Source organism: Drosophila willistoni (assembly GCF_018902025.1).
Source record: "Drosophila willistoni isolate 14030-0811.24 chromosome XL unlocalized genomic scaffold, UCI_dwil_1.1 Seg142, whole genome shotgun sequence".
Taxonomy (NCBI): Eukaryota; Metazoa; Arthropoda; class Insecta; order Diptera; family Drosophilidae; genus Drosophila; species Drosophila willistoni.
This window is the reverse complement of record NW_025814053.1, coordinates 335091-359953: the sequence shown is the minus strand read 5'-3', so window position 1 is coordinate 359953 and position 24863 is coordinate 335091. Positions and strand designations below refer to the sequence as shown.

General features: G+C 35.5%; 1 protein-coding gene across 1 annotated transcript in view; it reads right to left on the bottom strand.

Annotated features, from left to right (window-relative positions):
- The window catches only part of LOC6653060 (lachesin), a 38059-nt gene extending 16571 nt beyond the window's left edge, over nucleotides 1-21488 (bottom strand). The window contains exons 1-3 of the mRNA XM_002075170.4: nucleotides 20881-21488; nucleotides 3510-3619; nucleotides 3220-3405 (exon numbers count right to left, since the gene is read on the bottom strand). Of these exons, the coding sequence (XP_002075206.4) occupies nucleotides 3220-3405; nucleotides 3510-3619; nucleotides 20881-21025 (441 nt within the window). The 5' untranslated portion in view covers nucleotides 21026-21488. The remainder of the gene's footprint in view (nucleotides 1-3219; nucleotides 3406-3509; nucleotides 3620-20880) is intronic.
- Between the last annotated feature and the right edge of the window lie 3375 nt (nucleotides 21489-24863).

Sequence of the window (24863 nt, the reverse complement as noted above, 5' to 3'; positions counted from 1 at the left end):
TATTTTAAATTTCAAGAACAAGAATAGGTATATAGAAATGCTTCCTTCTGCCTGTTGGTGCATGCTGGTACCATGGATGCATGGTATAATGAAGTAAATCGTCTTGCCGACTACCGTATTCTACGCCGCAAGTAAAGCAAGTGTTCTAAATTTGTAATAATATTTGTAATTTGTAATACCAAATTAGGGTATATCTCGCTCCCTCTTACAAGCACAGGAGCACTCTAGCGCCGATACCGGCCAACAGCCAACTTCGATATTATAGCTTACTTAAAAAACGTATATACTGGCTATATTCAGTCCGATTTTGATCAAACTCAGTTCGTGGGGTTGCGGGATATATTTAGTTCGGGGCGTGGCAAACTTTTTTCACAACCACAATCTGCGTTCTTTCTAAACAATAAATATCTCCGTGCTAACTAAAGGAGTTTACATGACAAATTTTTAATTTTTAGCTTATTTTGCATTTACGAAAACCAGTTTTATTTAAAAAGCGAGGACGGAAGGGGCGTGGCAAAAGTGTGAGATAGACTTGATCACAGTAGGTACTACAGGAGTCAACGTATTAAATTTAGTGGGTTTATATCTTATAGTCTCCGAGATCTAGGTGTTCATACGGACAGAAGGACGGACATGGCTAGATCGAAACCGCGACTTTAATATACCATTTCACTCTATGGATGCATGGTAAGAAAATCTTAAGTGGGAAAGTCGTCGCAGCGACTTTCCCATATGCTGCTGCGGCAGCTAGTTTAACTGGATACTTAAAGCTCGCTACTGGTGAAGTATCAAGGAACTGTATACGGCGCAATAGTCGAGTCGATCTTGGGATGTAATAAAAGCTATTTTCACCCCACCTATTTCAATCAAACTAGGCATATTGATTGGGCTTGGTTGACCGTGGAGTGGTGGCAGCGCTGAAGTGCTGGTGTGTATGTACCCATCACTTGGTGCATGGTATATCGAAGTCGATGCGGCGACTTACTCATTTCCAAATTAGTACACGAGCAATTTAGCGCACTTATTGGCCAAGTTAACATTATTAACATTATTATTGCTATTGTAATGAATTTTACTAATACATATGTATGTACATACATGTATAAGAACTTAACATTCTTGGATATGCTCCCTTCTTGCCTAGACATTCTCGATTTTAATATACCATTTTCACTCTATGGTTGTTGGTTATCCAAAAACTAAAACGCAAACACTTGAAAAGGTTTTCGTCGCAAATTTACGGCCACCCACTTGATGCAAGAATTTGCTGATTATTCCATGCTCTATAATCAGCCGACTATAGTAGTAGGTACTATCGTCGTAAAGCAACAGCGCAAAGTGTTTTATAAGTGGCATGGGATCGTGGGACGGAGATTGAGATGGAGATGGAGACGGAGATGGAGATGGAGACGAAGGTGGAGGCCAGAGCGTTAAATAGTTTAAGTGACGACGCTGACGATGTTAATGTTAATTCTGAACCTGAGCTTATCCTGATAACACTTAGAGGTGGAACACGCATAGCGAAAGTACTTGGTATTGTGTGTTTGTCCTTCCATTCGTGTGCAGCTCACTGCACTTTCTCCCTTCTTTTACCTCTCTCTCTCTCTCTCTCCCTCTTTTCTTCGCTATCTCTCTCTATTAGACAAAACAAAAGCGTAAAAGTGCAAATAAAAATTAAGGAAGCATGAAATACATTTTATTGGCGCCATAAACTTCACTTGGCTGGACACATGAGTGTACGTGTGAGCGGACACACACACACTCTCTCTCAAACACATACATACGTAAACATGATGATGCTTGAAATTTATATTCAACGGGCTTGTTTTTGCGTTCCCCATTCCCAGTAGCTTCTCTCTATGTACATATGTGCATATATACATACATATGTACATATGTTTCTATGTATGTATCTACTTATATTGTAAATACCTCACACTTATCTTTCTCATTCTTGTCCATCGTATAGTTTTCGCTTTCGATTTGCTGCGCTTTCTCTTACTTATCCGCTCGAAAAATTACTCAATGCATTCCCTTTTCTACTTACGTTTCTAATACCATATGAAATTTCTACAGACATTTCGCAAATATTGTATGTACATACATATGCTCCTTTTGCTTCTTTTTGTGTGTTTCAGCAAATATTTTCATTTCATTTCATCGCTAACAATAAGTTGATAAAGCAATATTATTTAATCTCCGTTATAACTCTGTCTGTCTGTACTTATATCTAACATATGTATGTACATACATAGAAATATATGTATATATATGTTCATATACGAAAAGTTTATTAATATGTACGTGGAACTAAGTTCATGGTTACGAAATATATAGGTTTTCGGGAATTATGCAATTCAGAAGATCGTTTTCCAATGAAAATATTTGAGATTGATCAAAAACTACCATATTTACATATTTGCAGATAATGATTTTTGTAGAATTTTTTAAACACAAATTTTGGGTCAATCTGCAGTGAAATAGTATTTTAGCATATTTTAACTGTGCCTAACATTCCAATTTCAACTTAAATTGATTCTGTAAATAATTTAATTTTTGTCAATTTGCTAATTTTGCTCAGACTGTATTTCAGTAAATGAATAGACAATGAATCAACTGTTAAGTAATTATGCACCTGGAGTCGAAAAAATCTAAATTTTTTGTACATTTTTTCAATTAGAACTGTTTATTATTGATCATTGGAGAAATAAAAAGAATCTGAAACTAGACACTAATAGCCACTTTTGGTCTTAGTCGATTTTGAAAATACTGATTCTTGGTTTTTAATACTCTTTCGGGCAGCATCCTATGACAAAAACTGTGTATTAATGCTTAGATTATTTAAAAAAAAATTAAGGAAATCGGTTTATTATCTTTCGAGAATTTATGGGCACCGATTTGAAAAGCACACCCTTTAAATTTAGCTACTTCCCCGAACATATTTGGTAGATTTGCTTAAGATAAACTGAAATATATACATATACAATTTAAAAATGCAAAAAGAAAAAATTGACTTTCTTAAAATTTTCCCTTACAAATCTTTTTACGGCACTCTAAAATCTCCGGTCCCTTAAATTAAAGTAACACCCATTATTTATTAATTCTTTTAGTTCTTTTCCGAAAGTATTGATTGGTCTATTCAATGGTTTCGCTGCTTTTGCTTAACATGGCCATTGATTAACAAGGTAAAATGGAAACATAAATTCAATTTCCACTTACCTGACTCTTCATAGGATCCGTATTCAGTTGACACATATACCCACCGCGATCCTCTTCAGAAACCGATTTTATATGCAAATTCCAAGTGTTCTGATCCAAATGGCTGACTGTAACACGTGAATTATGCGTGATGACATTCTCGTGAATGGCTTGGATGGCTTTGGTATCGGCCTTCAACCAACCCACCTGTGGATAAAGAGAAAGAGAGAGAGAGAGAGAGAGGGAAAGACGGAAAGGTAAAATGTTTAATGAAATGGGATTTTAAAGTTTTGACCTAAGCAGTACTTTACCCGATAGCCACCCAAATGGCGTACGTGACACGTGAATGTGGCATCGCGACCAACAGCCACCGAAACATTGGAAATGCTCTCCACAAATTCTGGTTGAAAGGCGCCAATTGCTACATAGGACGAAAAAGGAGAGAAAGAAGAAAGAGAGTGAGAGTAAGCGAGAGCAAGAGGGAACAACAGACGCAACAGAGATTAGAGGTCGAAATGGTTATGTGGTTGTGGCAGTTAATGATATCGCGGTTGTGGCACTTGCTTCTCCTGCCCATACTGCCCTCTTGCTGCTGCTACGCTGGTGCACTAGTACTTGCATCGTTGTTGCGTCTGCCAAAAACTCCGTGATTTATTGCTTTTAAATGTGCGCCAAGGCAAAGCGTTGCCAAGTTAACAAAGTAAAGTAGGTAGCAGTAAGTAGGCAGACACAGACAACCGACGATTTACTAGGCAGACAATTTAAAGAGCTACAGCGGCTAATTGAAGGCATATAGCCATCCGTATCCGTATTCGCATTCGCATCCACATACACGTACATACACACCCCCAACCACACACCCTTCAAAACGCAAATATAAATAATTTATTGAATCATTGAAAATCAAACATTTCACTTGCAAGTGCTGCAAAAAACTTTTAGCCTTCTCCCACAAAAAAAAGTATATATATATATGTATATATAAAAAAAGGTTAAGGGTAGAGTCCCAGACACAAGGCAACGCACGATGCCGTGGCCACAGACAACCAATACGCCACCCTTAGTCCTCACCAAGAGCCTTCATCATCATCGGTATCCATTGGTAATGCATGCAAAAAACTTTTTCCAAAAACTTGAAATTTAAATATTTATAGACTCTGAGCGGGAGATTTTTATACTCTTGCAGAGGGTAATATAAGACTGTTCAGATGTTTGTAACGAAATCTTAGAGGTACTGGCATTACATACGGCATTACATTTGTTTTTTACTACAGAGAGAAAGTATTTAACTAATACCGATTAGTTGACTCATACTTAGTAGCTGCTTCTAATGGTGTACATCATGTCGCCAAGTTTCTAGATCGGATAAACAGAAAATAAAGCGGCAAAGCAAAAATCGTTTTCTAGTTTACGCCTACCAAACAAAGACTTCAAGTGTATGCAAACTTCGGTTTAGCCAAAGTCAGCTTTTCAATTTTTTTATTATTTTATTTTTTTCTGTTTGAGACATTGGGCCATACCGCTTGGCAGTTTGTATTGTGTGGAAATGTTGAAATATATTTAAAATAGATATGCTGAATTTGCTCAATTGGCCAATGGCATGATTTAGTTGGCCGAAAAGTGCCAAGTGTCTGTGAGAGACATAATGCATATGTGTTTGCGCCAACTATAAGAAGGTCTCATCATCATCAAGGCACTCATTACTTTTCGTTTCAAATAATGGGCAATTTCGATTCGCTAGATATTTCGGCCAAAAGCATTTCGTTTAGATCAACTTCTATTTGGATATATGTACATATTATTATGCGACTTACAATCTATATTTATTACTATCGTGTTTGTCTTGAGTCTATCGAAGGTGTTTTTCGGCACTTAATAACTACTTATGTTTAGACCATGCAAACATAGATTGAAATGCAACGTATCCCAACAGATTTTTTCTCAGAAGCCTTTTTTATACCCTTGCGAAAAGGGGACTTTAAAATCGGTTAGAAGTATGTAAGGCATCGGAAGGAGTAACTACGATCGAATAAAGCACATATTATGTAGTCATGTCCGTGCTTACTCTTTGTTCCAGACAATAGGTATATTCTTTCTCAAATTTTAAAGTCACGTTCCAACTGCAGTGCCGAATTAGCTTAATTATTTAGTCCAAGAAATCGGAATATTCTCAATCACTATTTATTCCTTTGACTTTTCCGACTCCATATTAGTCAATAACAATGTCCGTCTGTCGTCTGTGCAAATCTTAAAATTGTTTTCGCCAAAATGGTCGGGGAAAATCGCCTGCATGCACTATGGGAAAAAATCCAATTTTTTTGGCATTAATTCAAAATAATGAGCTAGAGACATGAATTTTTTTTTGGATGTTCGTCAGACTTTAATTTAATTTCGGATTTTTTTTGTTTTTTCAATTTGACCCTGATTTGACCCCTATAATTTTTTTCCTTTACCAAGTGTGTAAGCAAAATCTAATCAATAAATAAATCTAAATATGAAGAGTTGCACTTTATATTTTTTGCCGTTAGTAAGAATTTGACACTTCTTTTAATTTTTTGTTGTTTTTATATTATGTTTCTTATATTAATATTACAACAAAAATATTTTAGTAACATGTTTTTTATTTATAACTAAAATTAGTCACATTCTTCTTCTAATTCAATATCAAATGCAATATCCTCATCTTCTGTCCATTCGTCACTTGAATCACCTTCATGATGTTTCAAAATATGATCGGGAGATTCAAGTAGCGCAACAACTTCATTCGGAATATTCATTTTTTTATTTAATTTTTGGCGTTCATTTAGGCAGAGGCTGGATAATAGAGGATCCGACGAGTCTAATGCTCTGTTAAAAACATCGGTTATGTTATCCAATCTACTGCATTTTCTTGCATGAGATCTTCTGTCATTCTTGTATATTTTATTTCTGGCCTCAGATGCGTTCTCTCCAAGCACTCCGACAGGAACTATGCATTTATTCATTTGCTTCAAGTTTTTTTCTAACATCGCTAATGTTAAGTCCTTCATCACCCGTAGTTTTGTTTAATAAGAAAGCAACATCTTTTTTATTCGATTTCCTTGCCGAAATCGAAGCAGCGTGTATTAAGAGCGGAGTTTCGTAATTTTCCTTTGACGCGAGCTCTGATGCTAACTTTCTTTTTAAACGACATCCTGCATTTTCATAATTTAAACATTTACGTCCAGCTTTATTTGGAGACGTCTCGTGCTCACCAAAAGTAATTACAACATTGCCATCAAGCCAAGTAGAATGTTTAACTTTAAATCGATCTAACATTCGATTGCATTTCAACAAACATTTTTTATGTAGTGAATAAATTTCTCGACTTCTTTTTGGATAATTTTTTGAAGATCTTCATTCACATTGTTGTTAAAAGATTCGGCAATAAACGATATTACAGCGTCTTCTTGGCGGTTGTTGCAGCTCCAAATTTCGAGCAGCACTGAGCGTCTAAACTTAAGCGCACCTACAACATGTCAATTTTCAGGAAAAGGGGCAAAAACGGGGAAAAGGTTTTAATTGGACCTTATAGTATAAGGTTTAGTTAATTACCCTTAAGTAAAACTGCCGAGGCCTAGCGAGGACTGTTAAAATAATACTCCACAGAACACAAACATATTTGTTAGGGTTAAGCTAAAAATACGAATGAACAACACATTGCACAGTTACAGAAAAACACAGAAGTATACAAAATCACTTCGGACACTTATTATACATACCTTTATTAACTTTTTCCATAGTAACTCTTAATTTATGCGATTAACAAACAAATTTAATACAGCTGAAAAGTTGCGATCTATTTGGCGCGCTTTTTCACGCTGCAATGCAACTCTAAATCAGCTGACTTTGTAAAATTATCAAATAATAGGGGTAGTCAACAAAAATTAAAAAAAAATATTTTGATTCTATTTAATGAATTTAGAATTGGGAAAAAATATTTGTTTGGCGATTTGAGACAACAAAAAAATTTGATTAATGCCAAGATATCGTAATTTTTTCCCATAGTGGCATGGTCGAATTGCCCCAAAAAGTATGCTAAATATATTGACATACATAAAACTTTTTATACAGCGGACTATAGGGTGTACAGCCATTTTTTAAACATTTAATTCAACATCACCATTAGTAATATAAATACTTGAAGATGACGAATCGCTCCCATCGTCTATGAATTTCGATAAATTTGGATGCTTGCTTATCAGAAGCATCAAGAAAATCAAGGGACCCGAAACATTGAATTTCATACGGATGCAGTTTTTAAAATCCGGGCTTAAACTGTTCTTCTTAGCGGGATGGTTTGGCGTATCTGTGCATTTTAAATTCGTCAATATGCCGGAATATGAGGTAATGTGGTAAAAAATTAAATTGCACTATTGGGACTTTTATATTTTACTGAGAAAAATTTCCCCTTATTTCATTTTATTTTAAATTTTTGTCGAGGTTTCCGCTACAGTACTTAAATATAGACAAGATTGGGTATATACAGTTTGTACATACAATCAAACTTCTAACACACTTGTACTTTCAAATGAAGCTTAAATATGTAGGTATATTGATTGCATTCTTTATTCCTTGTCAGACGATATTAGTCTGCAAATAAAAATGTATTTAAAGAACATTATTAAATTCGACATTCAACGCCTAAAATAATTCGAAATTGACTTAGAATTGATTTAGTAACATTTTGAAATTTTAAATCAAAGATATTTACTTTTCGAGATAAGTATTCAGGAAGGCTTTTGATTCTAAATTTGTAATAAGCTTTGTCCTGCCGGTTCCAAATAAAGTCATGTTTCTACAGATATAGTGATTTTTTATCTTGATTATATGTTTTTGGAGTGTATGGTATTACGGAAGCTACGTAGCTCGGTCCCTCATCAACATCCTAATATACTTATACTGTACATTTATAACTCTATTGAAATATATATATATGTATATACAATATATATATGTATGTATACATACATATATATGTGTGTGTATAGATTTTTGCAGCCTCTGTGTTGGCTTAGCATTTGCATTTGCCTGTCCAAGTTTTTCATTTGCATGGAGTTAGATAGGTGGAAACGGGAATAAAAGAAAAGAAAACGACAGAGTGATGCAGACCAGAGAAGCTGGTTAGAGATTTGGTTTCAAAATCAACAAACAGCCAAAAGTTCAAGTAACAGGAATCTGCTAGTACACACACAAGCCAACAACAAAGATAGAAAGATAGAGAACTAGATAGGATGGGATAAATGCAGTGGGTGTAAGATGCAGAGTATAGGGTACAAGCTACAGGCATTGGGTGGTAGCAGAGAGACAGGCAAATAGATGGACAGATGGTCAACCAGAACTGCACTCAAATGTAGTTCCTGCTTGCCTGACTGTGGCTTGTTTGTCAATCTGTTGAACTGCTGCAGCAGTCACTATTGAGCCAAAGATGCTCTCCTCTGTCTCCTCCATCGCCCACTGGAGTTGTGACTTTGCTTGTTTGTTTTCAAGCGCATTAGGGAAGGTGTCGGGGATGAGAGAACGGCACCTACTGAACTTTGTAAACTCGAAATTTTCGGTTAGTTCCGGTTTCAAGAATTGAAGCCGCACCAAGTCAATTAACCCATGCTCTGCACTTTCTTTCAATCTGGTATCCAAAGACGATTCTGCTAGGCAAAACGTATACATTTTCGCACAATATCATAAATTTTGGCGGCCACCAACGTAACCATATCTCTGCCTTACACATGCTCCGGTAGAATGTAAGAACAACTTCAATTTCGTTTGAGAGGCTTGTCAATTTTCGGTCCCCAAAAGTTTAAATCACACAACGACAATGAGGATTTGCTAAAGAAGATACCAAATTTATGGTTAAGGACCGGCACACAGCCGCCCACACACGCTCACCGTATGGGCAAAATGTCGCCCACTGTCTTAGTGTTAATAAAAAAACGGACGGAGAGGTAAAATATATGGCGGCCGTGACAGGCCAACCGTATATAGTAATACAGATACAGATACAATCTGCATGGCACCTAACTACCTTTTTATACTCTTGCAATAAGGGGATATTAGTTTTGGGTTGAGTGTGGAACGCATAAAAAGAAAGAAGATATGTGCATGTGTGTACATATTCTTAACCAGAACCAGAAGATGAGTTTATATAAAATAAAATTATTTTGCTTAGAAAATTTGTCTGCTGATTTATTCTTATCACCAAACTAGTTAGCTAAAATGACTCTAAATTTGATCAAAGTCCGGACAAAGTTTGTGGAACTCGAGTTAAATTATACAGGTTCTTATTTATAAAATCCTTAGGTAGAAGCAAATTAGACAACAAAATAAAGGGTATGCAAACTTCGACACGCTTCAAATTATCACAGACATTTGGTTTTTACTTGCGCCCTCCTCTTATTTTTATGGCAAATCCTTGTCGCCAAAGCACCAGTGATAGGTGATAATGGCAAATTTGTGATACACAAACGCACACACACAGGAGACAAAGGAAAACGGAATCATGAAACCCTCTTAAAGTTGCCCAAAGTTGAAACTTAGTTATAACTCTCTAATGACAGTCACGGCTTGGGCATTAACATTTATTTGCCTTTTCTTGATTTTCGATTTAAAATTTAGCACGAAAATTCGTGGTATACAGTAAATTCAATTTAAATTCCACATTTTTTTTTGCTTGTTTTGTTTTTTGGAAACAAATGTCTTGGCAATTAATTGTCTTTTGATTTTCTTTCAATGACCACATTAAAAAGGGGTTGAGTGAAAGGCATTACAAATTCACGACAAGTTGTAGACGATTTTTGGGTGTTTAATTAATAAAGTTTTTTCTCTCCTACACTTTGGACTGTAAAAGCTTGCATTTAAAAAGATTAAAGAAAATAAGATTATTTCAAAGGCAACACAAAAAGGTAGGCAGGTTGTCTGTGTACCAAGTTCTATCATCATCTTTGCTAAAGAACTGTAGAATTGCAATAGCCATACCACGTCTTTAAAGCTAAAATTAGTTGGGAATTGCATCTAAATGAAGCGAAAAAAGATTGGCGAAGTCTACAATACGAAGTCCACCTTTGTGTGCATACCCTTAGGCGCTGTGAAAAATTTGAGTAATTTTTGTCAAATGTCACAAGATACCACTAACATGGGTAATATGTAAATATTGAAAATTACAATAAATATTGTAAATTATATTGTGAAAATAATACAGGAAATGGATTTGTGAAATGGAGGCCCAAATGAATGTTTAAACTTTAAAGATAAGGTTGACAATTTCGAGCGCATGGTGTGTCAAATGTCCTGTACAACACTGACAATAGATTGACAAGAAATATAAGGTCAAAATGTTCGCCGACTGTCAAAATGTTAACAGCTAAAATAAATTGAGTAAGCCCAAACCAGGTAAACGTTATTTTATTTCGGTAATTAAAGCCCAAGACACTTTTTCAAATAATTTTTGAAAGATAAGGCTAATATTAAGAAAGGAAACCAGCGTTTTTTAATGTTCTATTAATATTTTATTCATTTAAGATTAATCAATAAATTATTAATTCAGAAGAACATTAGATATACTTCGATGCATCGAGAACCCAACAACGATTATTTACCTTGAAACAATCGATGAACATACCCATCGATGTTTTTATTTAAATTAACATCAATAATATTAACTATAGGTAAAGACAACTAGGCCGATCGCTTTGCTCAAACCATTGGAAACCATGACCACTCAGTGGTGAAACATATAATACTTATCATATCTACGGTACATTGTGGACGCCAGCAAAAACCCAATTGGAGGGAGTTATTGGGCCAGTTTGATTGTAGATTGGGAATAGTGTAACAGTCTTTTTTCGTTGGATGCGTCTCTTTTGTTCGAACCACGTTTAAAGAAATATAGTTTTTAAGAGTAGATTGCTTTGGCTTATAAACCAGATACGAAAGAAAATAGCCAAGCTTTCAGACAATAATGAAAGCTGAAAATAACATAAGTGAAGAGAAGTTGAGTTTGACTTGTAGACCCACCACAAGACGCTGACACATAAGCGCAGTAAAAAGACGACGACACTTCTCAAATTCAGGACCAACTCAAAGAGGACGAGCTAAAACATAATGTCGCCGATACATGGGAGATGCTCACTGTCCAAACTTGGCCGATACGTTTTTTGTATGAATGCTCAATATTTTTAAGAATTATCTGTCAGAAATAAAACTCCTTTAAGAAAACACGGGACGTCCCATATCAAAAACTTAAATAAAATCGAAAACCTTTAGTTCCCATAATCAACTACTGGTTCTGTAAGAATTATAAAACTGAAGTAAGTAAGTCGTCTCGCCGACTTGGGTATACCATACACCAGGTGAAACAAATATTTAAAATTTCGAAAACCAAGATTTGGATAAGATTTATTAGTCTGCCAAATTTGATCGCGATGGTCAAAAAATTGCAAGAGCCAATCGGTTTTTTCTAAATTATGGAGGCGGAAGTGGGCGTGGCAATATATTAAAATAAATGTATTCTGCGCGCATACTAAGCCAATATACATACTAAATTTGGTGACTTTAGCTTTATTAGTTTTCGAGAAAATCAGTTTTGTTTAATTTTCGGGGGCGGAAATGGGCGTGGCAAAATTTTTAAATAGTCAATATCTGCGCGTCTATTAAGCTAGCATACATACCAAATTTAATGTCGGCAGCTTTTAAGAAAGTCAGTTTTATGTAAATTCCGGGGGGCGGAAGGGGGCGTGGCAAAAAGTTGGAACAATTATTTTCTGCGCGCTAACTAAACAAGTATATAACCCAAATTTGATGTCTCTATCTGCCATACTTTTTAAGAAAAACAGTTTTATGTAAATTCCGGGGGCGGAAGGGGGCGTGGCAAATATTTGAAACAAACTCGATAAGCGTACATACTACACGAGACTGCATACCAAATTTGGTGTCTCTAGCTCTTATAGTCTCCGAGATCTAGGTGTTCATACGGACGGACAGACGGACATGGCTAGATCGACTCAGTTTTTGATCCTGATCAAGAATATATATACTTTGTGGGGTCGGAGATGCTTCCTTCTGCCTGTTACATACATTTTGGCGACTTTAATATACCATTTCACCCTATGGGTGTATGGTATAATGAAGTAAGTAAGTCGTCTCGCCGACTTGGGTATACCATACACCAGGTGAAACAAATATTTAAAATTTCCAAAACCAAATGTACATATGTCTATTAAATTGTTTTAACATGCCTCATACCATATGCTATCTCGCTCACTCTACAAACACACGAACACTCTTGTGCCGCCACCAGCCAACGACCAATTCTGCCATTATGGATCGCGTAGCAAAATACGTTCATACGTATATTTTGCATGTTTCTAGTCCGATTTCAATCAAATTTGGTAGTTTGATAGAAATAGATAAGATTTATTAGTCTGCCAAATTTGATCGCAATGGTCAAAAAATTACAAGATCCAATCGGTTTTTTCTAAATTATGGAGGCGGAAGTGGGTGTGGCAACATATTAAAATATATGTATTCTGCCCGCATACTAAGCCAATATACATACTAAATTTGGTGACTTTAGCTTTGTTAGTTTTCGAGAAAATCAGTTTTGTTTAATTTTCGGGGGCGGAAATGGGCGTGGCAAAATTTTTAAATAGTCAATGTCTGCGCGTCTATTAGGCTAGCTTACATACCAAATTTAATGTCGGTAGCTTTCATAGTTTTTAAGAAAATCAGTTTTATATGAATTGCGGGGGCGGAAGGGGGCGTGGTAAAAGTTGGAACAACTATTTTCTGCGCGCCATCTAAACGAGTATATAAACCAAATTTGATGTCTCTATCTGTTATACTTTTTAAGAAAAACAGTTTTATGTAAATTCTGGGGGCGTGGCCAAAATTCCAATGAACTCTATATATTTACATACCACACGAGTCTACATACCAAATTTGATGGCTCTAGCTCTTATACTCTCCGAGATCTGCGTGTTCATACAGACGGACGGACGGACGGACGGACAGACGGACAGACGGACATGGCTAGATCGACTTGGTTGTTGATCCTGATCACGAATATATATACTTTATGGGGTCGGAGATGCTTCCTTCTGCCTGTTACATACATTTTGGCGACTTTAATATACCATTTCACCCTATGGGTGTATGGTATAAAAATGTAGACATGTAAAATACAATTCTCCTGATACTAATACTTACTTTTTTTGATTTTTGTACGGTAAATCATATTGCAAAAGAAACCAATCAAATGTCCTTTAATATTGGTAATGCATAACTTTTTAAAAAATGTTGCATAAAACTCTTTTTACACCGATCTAAAAGTGCGGGGCCCCTAAAAGTGCGAGACTCTGGTATTGAAAGCTTTGTCGATTCTTTTACGCTTCATATAGTTGTGATTTCCAACTACTTTAAGTTCTATTGAGCTAAAGCCAAGTGTTTGCTCATGAAGGACAAAAGCTTTCGAAAAAAATAGATGACATAGAAAATGTCCGTCGTCTGAAGACTGAAAATAGCCAAGTATGCTTTTGTCCAGGCCAAAATTAATTGATACGAAGTAATTGAATTAATCGTGTTAGAATATATGAATTAGGTTGGCTTTAGTTCTTTCAGGATAGTGTTAATAGATTTTTGTCCGATGCCATCAGGTGCAACTGTTTCAAAATTGAGTTTAGTAAGCTCAGCTTAAGCATGTATTTGTCATGAATGGTTTTCTATAACTAAACTTCAATTTTCCCGGAGGGGGATATTAATGTAATAGTCGTCCTTCTCTCCCCGGCCCGCTCTTTATGTTGTTTTTTACCTTATAGAACATTATCGAAACATTTGAGCGCCACATTTAATTAATTACATTATATTCTAGTGTAACAAATTTGTACGCTTTTGGCAAAACTTTCACACATGTTTCAGAAAATGTTGGTCAAAACTCTGACTCACACTCCGCTTCATTCACCCGCTTGCCTTCCCGCATGGTCTGTTGGCCTTTTTGTGGATTCAACTGCTGCGGCTGCGTGTGCTAAAAGCTAAAGAACCGCAGACTACGCCGTAGTACTCACGGTCAGTGAAGGCGTAAAAAACAGTGTTTTTGGTATCAATTAAGGCACCCTAGGGACGACAACTCTGAATGGCCATTAAAAGTAGCAGGTTTTTATACCCTTGCAATAGGGGTATGTTCATTTTGGCCAGTAATGTGGAACGAAGCATTGCCGAGATAAAAAGTATGTACACATATATGCACATATATTCTTGATCACCATGGCGAGAGGAGATTTCATATATGAAGCTATGCGGACGGACATCCGTTGAACGAAAAGTTCTTCTAGGAACCATCCTCCCCTCCTGGGTCCAATCAGGTTGAATGCTTTTATCAGTCAAATACAGTCACACCTAGCAAATGCTCAGATTTGTGGGCCGGACTTCTGTAAATATTCGATTTTTTAGATCAAACCATTTTTTTTTTTGTTTTGATGCTTTGAGGTAAGGATACAGAACCAGAAAAAGGGTATACAAACTTCGGTACATTCTGAGTTAGCCTAGACCCAATGGTTTTTTGTTCATTTGGCATTTTACAATCATTTTTTTGTTGTATTATTTCCATTTTCATTTTTTTGTTCTGTTTTGTATGCAATATTGCGGTTTAGCTTACATTTCAGTATTTGTATTTGTTCAATGTTCGGTACAGAAGAGAAAACGACAATGCGTTATGGACGGGGGTTGGGTGGGATTGTCTAGCATTTGCATTTTCATTTTGTATTTGTTGCGTGCCAAATGCTTGGCAATTAATTTACATTTCATTGATATGCATATTCATATAACATATAGACACACTTAAAAACACTCTCACACACACACATGGATGAGCAGGAAAACTCAGCTCGTAATATTTGTTTAGGATTATTATCGGTTATTAATGTTGCTGTAATTGAAAATTATTTTCACTTTTATGTTTATCATTATCAGTGACTATTACACTTGGTCAGGCATTGGAAATGCAATTGGAATTGGTTGGAACAGTGAGGGGGAAAAGTGGATAATAGAGACGGGAGAGACATTCGAACCAAAGAGTTGAACATTTTTTGCACATTCCATTGGTATTATTATTATCGCTGGGGAATTATTGTTTGCCCGTGATTTAAGTGCTTTATAAATTTAATATTTATGCTCTGCGCCGCACCACGTCATAGCAGAGTGCCGTGTGGGTAGCTGCTGCTGACCATCTGCAAATTATCATCCCGATATAGACCCCAAAGCAGCATCCACATTGCCGCTCTGCCCACCTTGCTGTTCTAGTGAATTCCCAGCCATTTACCCACATTACACATATGCGAGAGAGCATAGAAGTTTTTATCTTAACTAGCAGTTAATTGAAAATGTTGGCAAAAACACACAAATGCATATGCCAAAGAAGCTACAAACCTCGGCTATACTAAGTTTATCGGTTTGTTTTCAAAATCAAGTGAAATAAATACAGATTGGTAAATCACCAGAATCGATTACCGACAGGTACTATCTCATAGCGGCTGAGGGCAATAGAGTTATGTAATGCAAAATATTAAAAAATGTCCTCTTGGAATTAAGTTTTTTTATACGTTTTTGAAAATGTGCCAAATCGTTGAAAATTTTAAAAAAATTGTACTCCAATCTACTGAGGACATTTGTAGTACGACCCGACTTTGAAAAAAATTTAGCGGAATCGAGAACAGTTTTTAATTATATCCTTTCATCACAGAGTTTTGCTTTGATTTTAATTAAAACTCCTATGAATTCAATTTTCATTAGAAATAGAAAATAATTCAAAACCCTTTTTTTAAGGTCGACATAAAATTTAATTACTTGCAGCTGTAAATGCTTCTTCTTGTTTTGGCGGGCGAATATCAGTTCAGAGATGCTCACTTGGTGCCTTTTCAGGTTATATGCTTTTATGCTTATTTTTTCAAAAGCGTTTTCTTAAAATTGATATATATCAGAACCAAAACTTTGTAGCGATGCAACTGTTAGAGCAAAAATCGGAACATTTTCAAAATTGTCAAAAGAGATTTCTAAAGTACTTCAATTGCTTTTGGTTGGTTTGGTTTTCAGAATGTTGTCGATTTCTGTGTAACCTTTTTATAAACAATTATTTTATATTCCTAGGACCAAATTTCTATACTTTAAATTCTCTTTATGGCAACCCAGTTCTATCACACTCACTCATACAGGCCCACAAGCACAAGGGCGCACGACGTTATGTACATACATATGTGAAACAAGGTTTTACACATTTAATTATATGGGTAATATTGGCTAAAAAATTTACACATTTGGTGAGTTAATATATGTATGTATGTATATTGCTTGATTTCTTATGGAATGGAAATGGCTGCTTTAACGGATAGTTTTTTTATACCCTTGCAAAAGGGGTATATTAATTTTGGTCAAAAGTGTGCAATGCATAGAAGGAAGCATCTCCGACCATATAACGAATATATATTCTTGATCAGCACGACGAGACGATATCAAATAGCCATGTCCTTTCGTCTGTCCGTCTGACCGTGCGTTCGTCTGGATCAGCGCAAACTCTTCCTAGACTGAAAGAGCTGCGTAGCTGAAATTTTGCATTTCCACTTTGGCTATGGATAAAAAAAGAGTTAACAAAACAGTTAACAGTTAGCCCCGGCCCTCTGGTTATGTTTCAAACGTCTAGCTTCTCGGGTACAGATGTACCCAATTCATGCTTTTATAAATTTGGATATAATATCTTGAATACTACATCACGACCTAAAGTTTTTGTCCATCTCGTCAGGTTTTTAAAAAAATGTGTTGACGTTATTCAAATTTCATTGTTTAATATAAACGTAGTACTATACTAAAAACGTTATCCTTTTAACCTGTTAATATATTAGGTATAATTTAAAAGCAATTTACAAAATACCAAAAGGCACTTCTTGGCTGAAACGCAAAACATCATACACTTTGGATAATATCTTACACTTTGGATATGGTTCTAAAACGAGCAAAATTTGAGCCTAGGAATTCAACGATTTTTTTGTCTTTTTATACCCTTGCAGAGGGTATTATAAAATTGGTCAGATGTTTGTAACGCACAGAAGGAGACGTTTCCGACCCCATAAAGTATATATATTCTTGATCAGCATGAGAAGCTGAGTCGATATAGCCATGTCCGTCTGTGCGTATGCGTTTTACTCAGCCATGTTAAGAGCTATCGGGATGAAATTTTTTTTGGGGCCTTTTTATTACCCGGTAAAAATAAAGTATGAAAATTGTCAGGATCAGACCACTATATCATATAGCTCTGGAAGAAAAATTTTCATAAAAATTAGAGTACCCCTTGAAATTTACTAAGACGACAGTATTGGAAATAAAACCTCAGATCCCAAAATTTGAATCTGATCGGATAAATAGAACACAAGTTACAGTCAATATAAATCGGTTCAAACGCACACAGACGCAACGCTACATAAACTGTGTGTGTATGCGTGCGTTGCTTTCCTTTGGGAATAAGGGAAGAAGAAGAACAAATTGTAGTATAAATAGTAAAATTGTTTTGTTTATACATATATTGATGAATTGAGTTGCAGAAAACAAATTTTGAACATGTACAATTATTATTGCCAAGGGTATATACCTAAACTTTGGCATAGCCGATGTTGGCTTCTTTGATATTTTTATTTTATAGAACTATTAGAATTCTTGCAGCTAACAAACCGTAATGTTTGCAAACAAGAGTTTTTTTTTCTTAAACAGGATATTTTAAAATCTGTTTAAAATATACAAACAAAATGCTTTAACTTACTTTAAATTACTTTTGGGCGGCTGTTTTCCAACCCCGTATCCTATGATCTTTAAAAGTCTAACCGTGATGGGCTAAAACCCAGTCCATATTTAGAATCGGCGTACCCGAGTTAGTTAGGGGCACCTCTCAAATTAAAGTCACCAAAAATCATGTCGGCTTGTGTTATTTGTCAAAAAATAATTCAAATAAAGAGCAACGTCTCGTATCGGACATCATTTTTTAAACTTTCATTATTTTCAAAGCATTTAATATTTCAAATATTTTAAAATATTTTAATATCTATAATATATAACACAGTTCGAATCAAAAATTTTCAGAGGTTAGCAAATTGGTAAAAGTAACTAAATGTTTATAACTTTCGAAATTTCGAAAAAGGACTCTAAATAAATGGATCTTTTCAGATCCGCATGCTAAGGCATCAACGACAAATCATTCCAAAATGGAATGAGGTACCTGAAATTTATACACCCACCTAAAAAATTTTTAGTCATACATATGTACGTTAGAAAGTTAGTGCAATGCATTTTCAGAATAACAATTAATTTATTAATTAAAAGATAAAGAAATTGCTTTTGATTATGGCTAGAATCAAACTTAATATACGTAATAAAATTTAGAATGTAAGGCTAAAACCAAACTACAATATGTTTCAAGTTTTTGTACTGCCAGTAAAATAATTATTGAAAATTGGTTAGTTTAATCTACCCTCGAGGCATGTCGCAAACGGGGTATGTATGGAAATGGATATGGACACAATCACATTTCAAATGCAAATTGATTGAGAATTAATTTGGCTTCCTTTAAACGAGTCCATCTTGATGATGCCATATTTTGTTTGCGTATTTTTGCGTGAAATCCGCTTTATTCCGCATAGTACGTACAATGCATTATGTCTATGGCAATTGTAAATTTTGAAACTTCATTTTTTATAATTAGCATCAATGGTTGCAGATTTTATGGGAGAAGAAAAAGGGTTTACCCGAACAGTTGGTCACACAGCCCGACGAAAGCAGGCAGGTGAAAACATAATTTTTGCGTAATTAAAATGAGAAGATATCTACATGTATAAATATCTATGTATGTTTACATATTTAAAGGGGGATATTTGGGAGTGGGGTATGTGCATCGCGCAGACAATAAATGAATTGTATCGACACCATTCAACATTCGACTACAACAGAAGCAGAGGCAGCCAGCGGCGGGCTCTGGGCGAGTCAATTAAATTGCCATTGAATTTCCACAGTTTGTGTCTTTGGCTTTGGCCTTTGCTTGTTTTTGATTGCACGATTCCCATATTTTTATTTATTTGTTTATTTGTTTGTTTGCTCGTTTATTTGTTGTTATTTATACGGTTTAATGGCAACAATCGAAAATGCGAAATGACGCGGCATATGGTCGACATGACAGTGCATTAAGCAGTCGCACGAGCCCATCGCTGGACAACAACTGCAATATACTCTACATACGTGTACAATGTACCTGATCCACCCACCGATCCATCCTACTCATCCTTTTCCACTGAAAAAACAACAATTTTCCTATATGTATTTTTCCGACGCGACTATAGGAAATTTATTGAATAGAGTTTTAAATTTAAAGCAATCTCAGAGAAGTATACAAGTCATACAAGTTAGCTCCTTAAGCCATTGTGCATTTTCTTAAACGTAAACTCTATTTATCTTTGTCAAAAAAAAAAAAAATTATCCACCACCATAAGTATTTTGGCAAAGTGCAGCATCCATTTTACTAATATTGGTTAATATTAAACTATTTAAAATACGAGCATTAGGCTTATTTTACCATGGAATTTGTTTTGCCATATCAAAAGAAAAACGACGCGAAATTGGCAATATAGGCAATATACTGACTGGACACACAAAACTTAATTGAAACTTTATTGGGACAGTTGGATTCAAATTATTTATGCCAATTGGGACAATTTAGCTATATTGAAGCTCTCTCTCTGAGTCAATTCAGATATAAAAATAAGTGTTTGCGCATCAAATTGCCATTAACCAATTAAATGGAAGATCAACGTCCAATACATAACGAAGTCAACAGACTAATTAAAGACAAATTACATATAATTGATGACGACAAAAGATTAAAATCCAGCTGATGTCATAGGACTGCATCTCCTCATTTTATAATATGATCCGCATTCTCCAGTTCATTGGAAAATGTTGTTTTACTCTACAAGAGTCATCTGTTTTGGCCACCTTATTCAGAGGGCGTGACTTTTAAAAAATAATGTAAGTTATAGTTTAAATGCCATCTGATAATATTTGAAAAGAAGTGTTAAATCAAATATTAATTCAAATCACAAAACTTTAAAAGTGCTAATATATATTTAGGGAACTTTGCTAACGCTTCATTCAACCCCTCACCAAATTTTGTAAAGACAAATATTCGGAAAATTTTGATATTTTAAAATCAATGCGAGTCTTAGTTTATAACGTACTTGCAATGTAAATAAGAGGATCTTTTTCCCAAAATAGTGAATATATTTATGGTTATGCTTCAGTTGTTAATTTAAAGATATTTCAAAAAAATGTAAGGCACATTTCTGAAATTTAGTAAATAGCTGAAAAGTTATAAAAGTTTCCTGGCAATCCCAATCTTACTTAGGTTTTGGAGCAATGGATGAACATACTACACTGTGCATCTTTTTAAACACACAACCACAATTCTATATACAATTTCGAAATACTTTAAAATAAGTTTTTTGTTTTAAGTGTGTAATTACATTTGGACCATTATGAGTAATACTTTGCACCCGAACTGGGACTATAAAGACCTAAAGATACGTTCTTGCTGTAAAATTGTTTGATTTCGAACTGATTTGCATTCTGTCAACAATAAGATGAATTTACCTTCCAGCAGTGCCGAAATTACAAGCAGCACGATCAGCATTTTTGCATAACACTTATATGTACACGGATTGAGTCGGTTTTGAAGAAGTTGCTGTATAAAGCTCATTTGTGTAGTTATAATATGTACATATGAATATATGTACATACATATATAAAGAGATTAATTTTTTCGATTCAAATTCGTCTGGGTATCAACAACACTTGGGTCACAACAATTCATTCATTTCGATCATGCAGCAGTTTGACACAGGAAATCCATAAATGTTTGAAAAAAACAAAAAAAAACTTGCACGCACAACTAAATATCACACTAGAAACTGCACAAAATTTATTAAAAACTTTCAAACATTTTTTAAGATTCTCTTAAACTTATTGAAGCGAATTTCACGCTTACGATATATTTTTGTCAGTTTCTGCGAAAATTGCTGAGAGACACAATGCGTTAGGAAAAACCGCCAACCATCCGACAAGGACGATGATGATCTACTGGCAAAAAGCACACAGCCTCTTGTGATGGACTCAAGGCTTTCGGCAAATTGAACGAAGCGACTCGTGCTGAAGCTCGTTGGATGCTGCCTGCTGCCGAAGTGAGACCCGAGTCAACTGCATAGCCGAGGATTGAAACATCGTTGCCAATTGTCGAAGTGGATTTTCGAATTGTAATAAAGTCCACCATGTGCCTCTTGCAGTCCACATCCTGGACACGTGGCGGAATCCAAAATGTGTGGACGAGGGCACCGCGACGCCACACGGCACGCAGTCTGCACATGCGCATCAGAGAGCGAGGGAGGAGTGTCGTTATGTTTCTCTGACAAATGGTACGACAATTGCTACAAGCTGTGGTGGCATTTGGTGGCTTCCAAAGTCCTTCGCGGCGGCGGTTGGGCAAAAAAAAATTATAATAAAAAAATTAGAAGAAAAACCGAACCAAAACCGGCGCTTGAGCTCTTCTTTGAGTATGTGTGCGTGTGTATGCCATTTTATGTCGTTTTCTCGAGTCTAATCAGGTTTTTTTTTTGTTTTTGGGTAGGTGGCCTGCTAACTGCATCAATGTAACGAAAATAGGAAAAATGGTGGAAAATCAAATGAAAATTCATGAAATCGTATTGTCAATCAAAAAGTTGCATTTGTTTGCATTCTTCTAAAACGACTTAATTGAACTTTAAATAGTATTAAAGAATCAAAATTCTCCAAAAGTTTTATATTACCTCTCAATCCAGTTCTACTGACAGGCCAAAGTCTCTGCTGTCAAACCTGTCACGAAGTGGCTTAATTATCTAATAGACAATATACAGTTTGGTGGCTTTTAGATGAGAGACAACAGAAAGTGAGACAGAAACACCCAAACATACTAACAGAGACACTGAGACTTATATACGTACATATACCTACATATACATATACATATATACTCGTATATTGGAGAAATAGTAGCTGCAAGGGAAGAAACAAAGAAAGAGAGCATTAAACTTGTCAGAGTCTTTCCTTGATGCGCCTGAATTGAGTTTCTTTAACTTAATTTACGCTGCATCCAGATATAGCATTTGGGGGTGAGAAATGGAATCCCAAGTTGGCAATATAATTATGCAATTTTTAGCCACAAATTAGTATAAATGAATTGCAGCTGGTGTTCAAGAAATCAAAGTACGATTGTTTTAAATGTTTAAGTTGCAAATGCAAAACTTTTCTCAACACCCCAAAAAGCTGCAATTATCAAAAAAAAAAAAAAAGAAAGAAAGGAGAAAACCCCCAAAAAACAAAAAAACAAAATTTAAAAGAAAAGATATAACGAAAAAGCGCGCACAAAGGACTTTTGGAAAAAAGTTGCTTCAAAACAGACAAAAACAATAACAACAAAAAACAAGAAATCCAAGAAACCAACAACTTTTGTTTCTAAAACTCGCACACGCACACTCACACACACACACACACACACACACTGGGTGAATGAATCCTCTGCGTAGTTGAGAGTCTGGGAACAGGTGTGTGTGTGAATTTTGAATTTTCCGATGTATGACTACACTGATAGAAATGTAAACCAATCATAAAAATACTTTTAGGCAGCACAAAAATTCACTTCAGATCTGTTGTGTATGTAAATTTGAATACTATTCAAAACTTCCAAAGTTTTTCGAATATCCTTTAATTTCTATGGATTTTCCTGAAACTGGATGCTCATATGCACAATTCTGAAGCTGTTTGTATACTTAGGTATGTATGTATATTTAAAATTGTAAACACATGTAGGTCTAAGAAAATGAGATGAAAATTACTTACTTACTTGTTACTTACTTATTGGAAACCACTAAAATAAAGTTTAAATGAACCGCATAATTCTAGCAATTAATTTGATATCATCTGAAAGTTCAAAACTTTCTTTAATCCACAAACATTTGGTCTTCGCATCAACTGGAATACTGAAGTACGTTTCTCTTCGCTTAAGTGTAGATTTTGGACGAAAACACCTGCTGGAGCAATAATAAGTAAGTATGCAATGACAACGACTACGACTACGCAAGTTGTTCCTGGTTGTTAGGTGTTGAAGCAGGCGAAAGTTAGGAACTAGACCCTGAGACGGAGCTGGAGCTAAAGTTGAAGCTAAAGATGGAGCCAGTAGCAGGGAAAAGGACTTAACAGAGCCGGATGCATGTGTACGTGTGGCAAACAAACAAAAGTGACAACAGAGTGTGGCCAAGGTGTGATTGCGAGTGAACGGGCGTTAGATGTGCGTGTGCGCTTGTGGAGTTTCGATGTTTGGGTGAGTGTAAATCGCACATTTCAATTTGCATGTGTTAGCGACAAACTTTTGATAAGTGTTACTCGTATTACATACACAAAGATTGAAATTTACAGATGCGACATACATGTACCTATATCTACATCCATACATAGATATGTACCTATGCATACACCAACAAACTTGCCACCCCCCACAAAAAAACTCGAAAATCACAGGGGGCAAATGTTCATTTTAGTCTTTCCCGATCTATAGGTGTCAAAGTGAAAAACCTTTTATTTAAAAAGTCAAATTACTTGCAAAGAATGGCAATTTTCATGAAATTTCGCAGAATTTCTCATAATTAATGATTCCGCTGAATCAAAGGGAGAGAAAAAGAGCCTAGGAGAAGTTTGTGGTTATCAAGACGGACAGACTGACGGACTGAACCGAGAATATTTTTGACGTTATTTTAGGCCCGATTTTCTTGACCCCCAAATAAGTCCACGAAAAATTTAATTTATTGGTTATTATATGATAAACCGTGAATGTGGTCGCCTCTGCTTGTTTGTGTGCTCTGCTGCTCTATTGATTTTCTGCAATGACGTAGTAGGCTGCCGGCAGCGCTATCGGCAGCGTTTAAGCAGAGCCGATTTATATTGATTATAACTTCTGGCCTATTTATCCGATCTGATTCAAATTTGGGGATATGATGTTTCACAGTAAAAACTATTTCATTACTTAATTTCATAAAGTTAATCCAACGCCTTTACCGATTTTCAATATGGATATTATATAGAAGTCCGATCCTAACAGTATTTATAATTATTCATAATTTATCTCATAGTCTGAATTAAATTACTATGTTGCTTCGCTGGCTCGTTGCTCAAGGTTAAGGTCAAGGTTAAAAATCGTCAATTGGTAATTACACCGATAGACACGAAAACAGTTGTCATCTCTACCAGCTTGCAGAAGAATAGTTAACAATGCTTTCTGCCGAAAAGCATTAATGTTTGTTCGTTTTACGTATGTAAAATCGCGGGAGTTGAAATAAAATGACACACTAAGCTTTTAATTGATAACATCAAATGTAAAAAAATACTTATGTATACTATATGTATAAATTTTATAATATCACACGAGCATTTCATCGCTGCCCTCGGTCAACGGCCAACGGCGGACCGCGCACTTATGGACCATTCAGTGACAAACGTAAATAGGCATTACTTGACTTATTGTAATCCGGAAAAATGTTAAAATTTGGGCC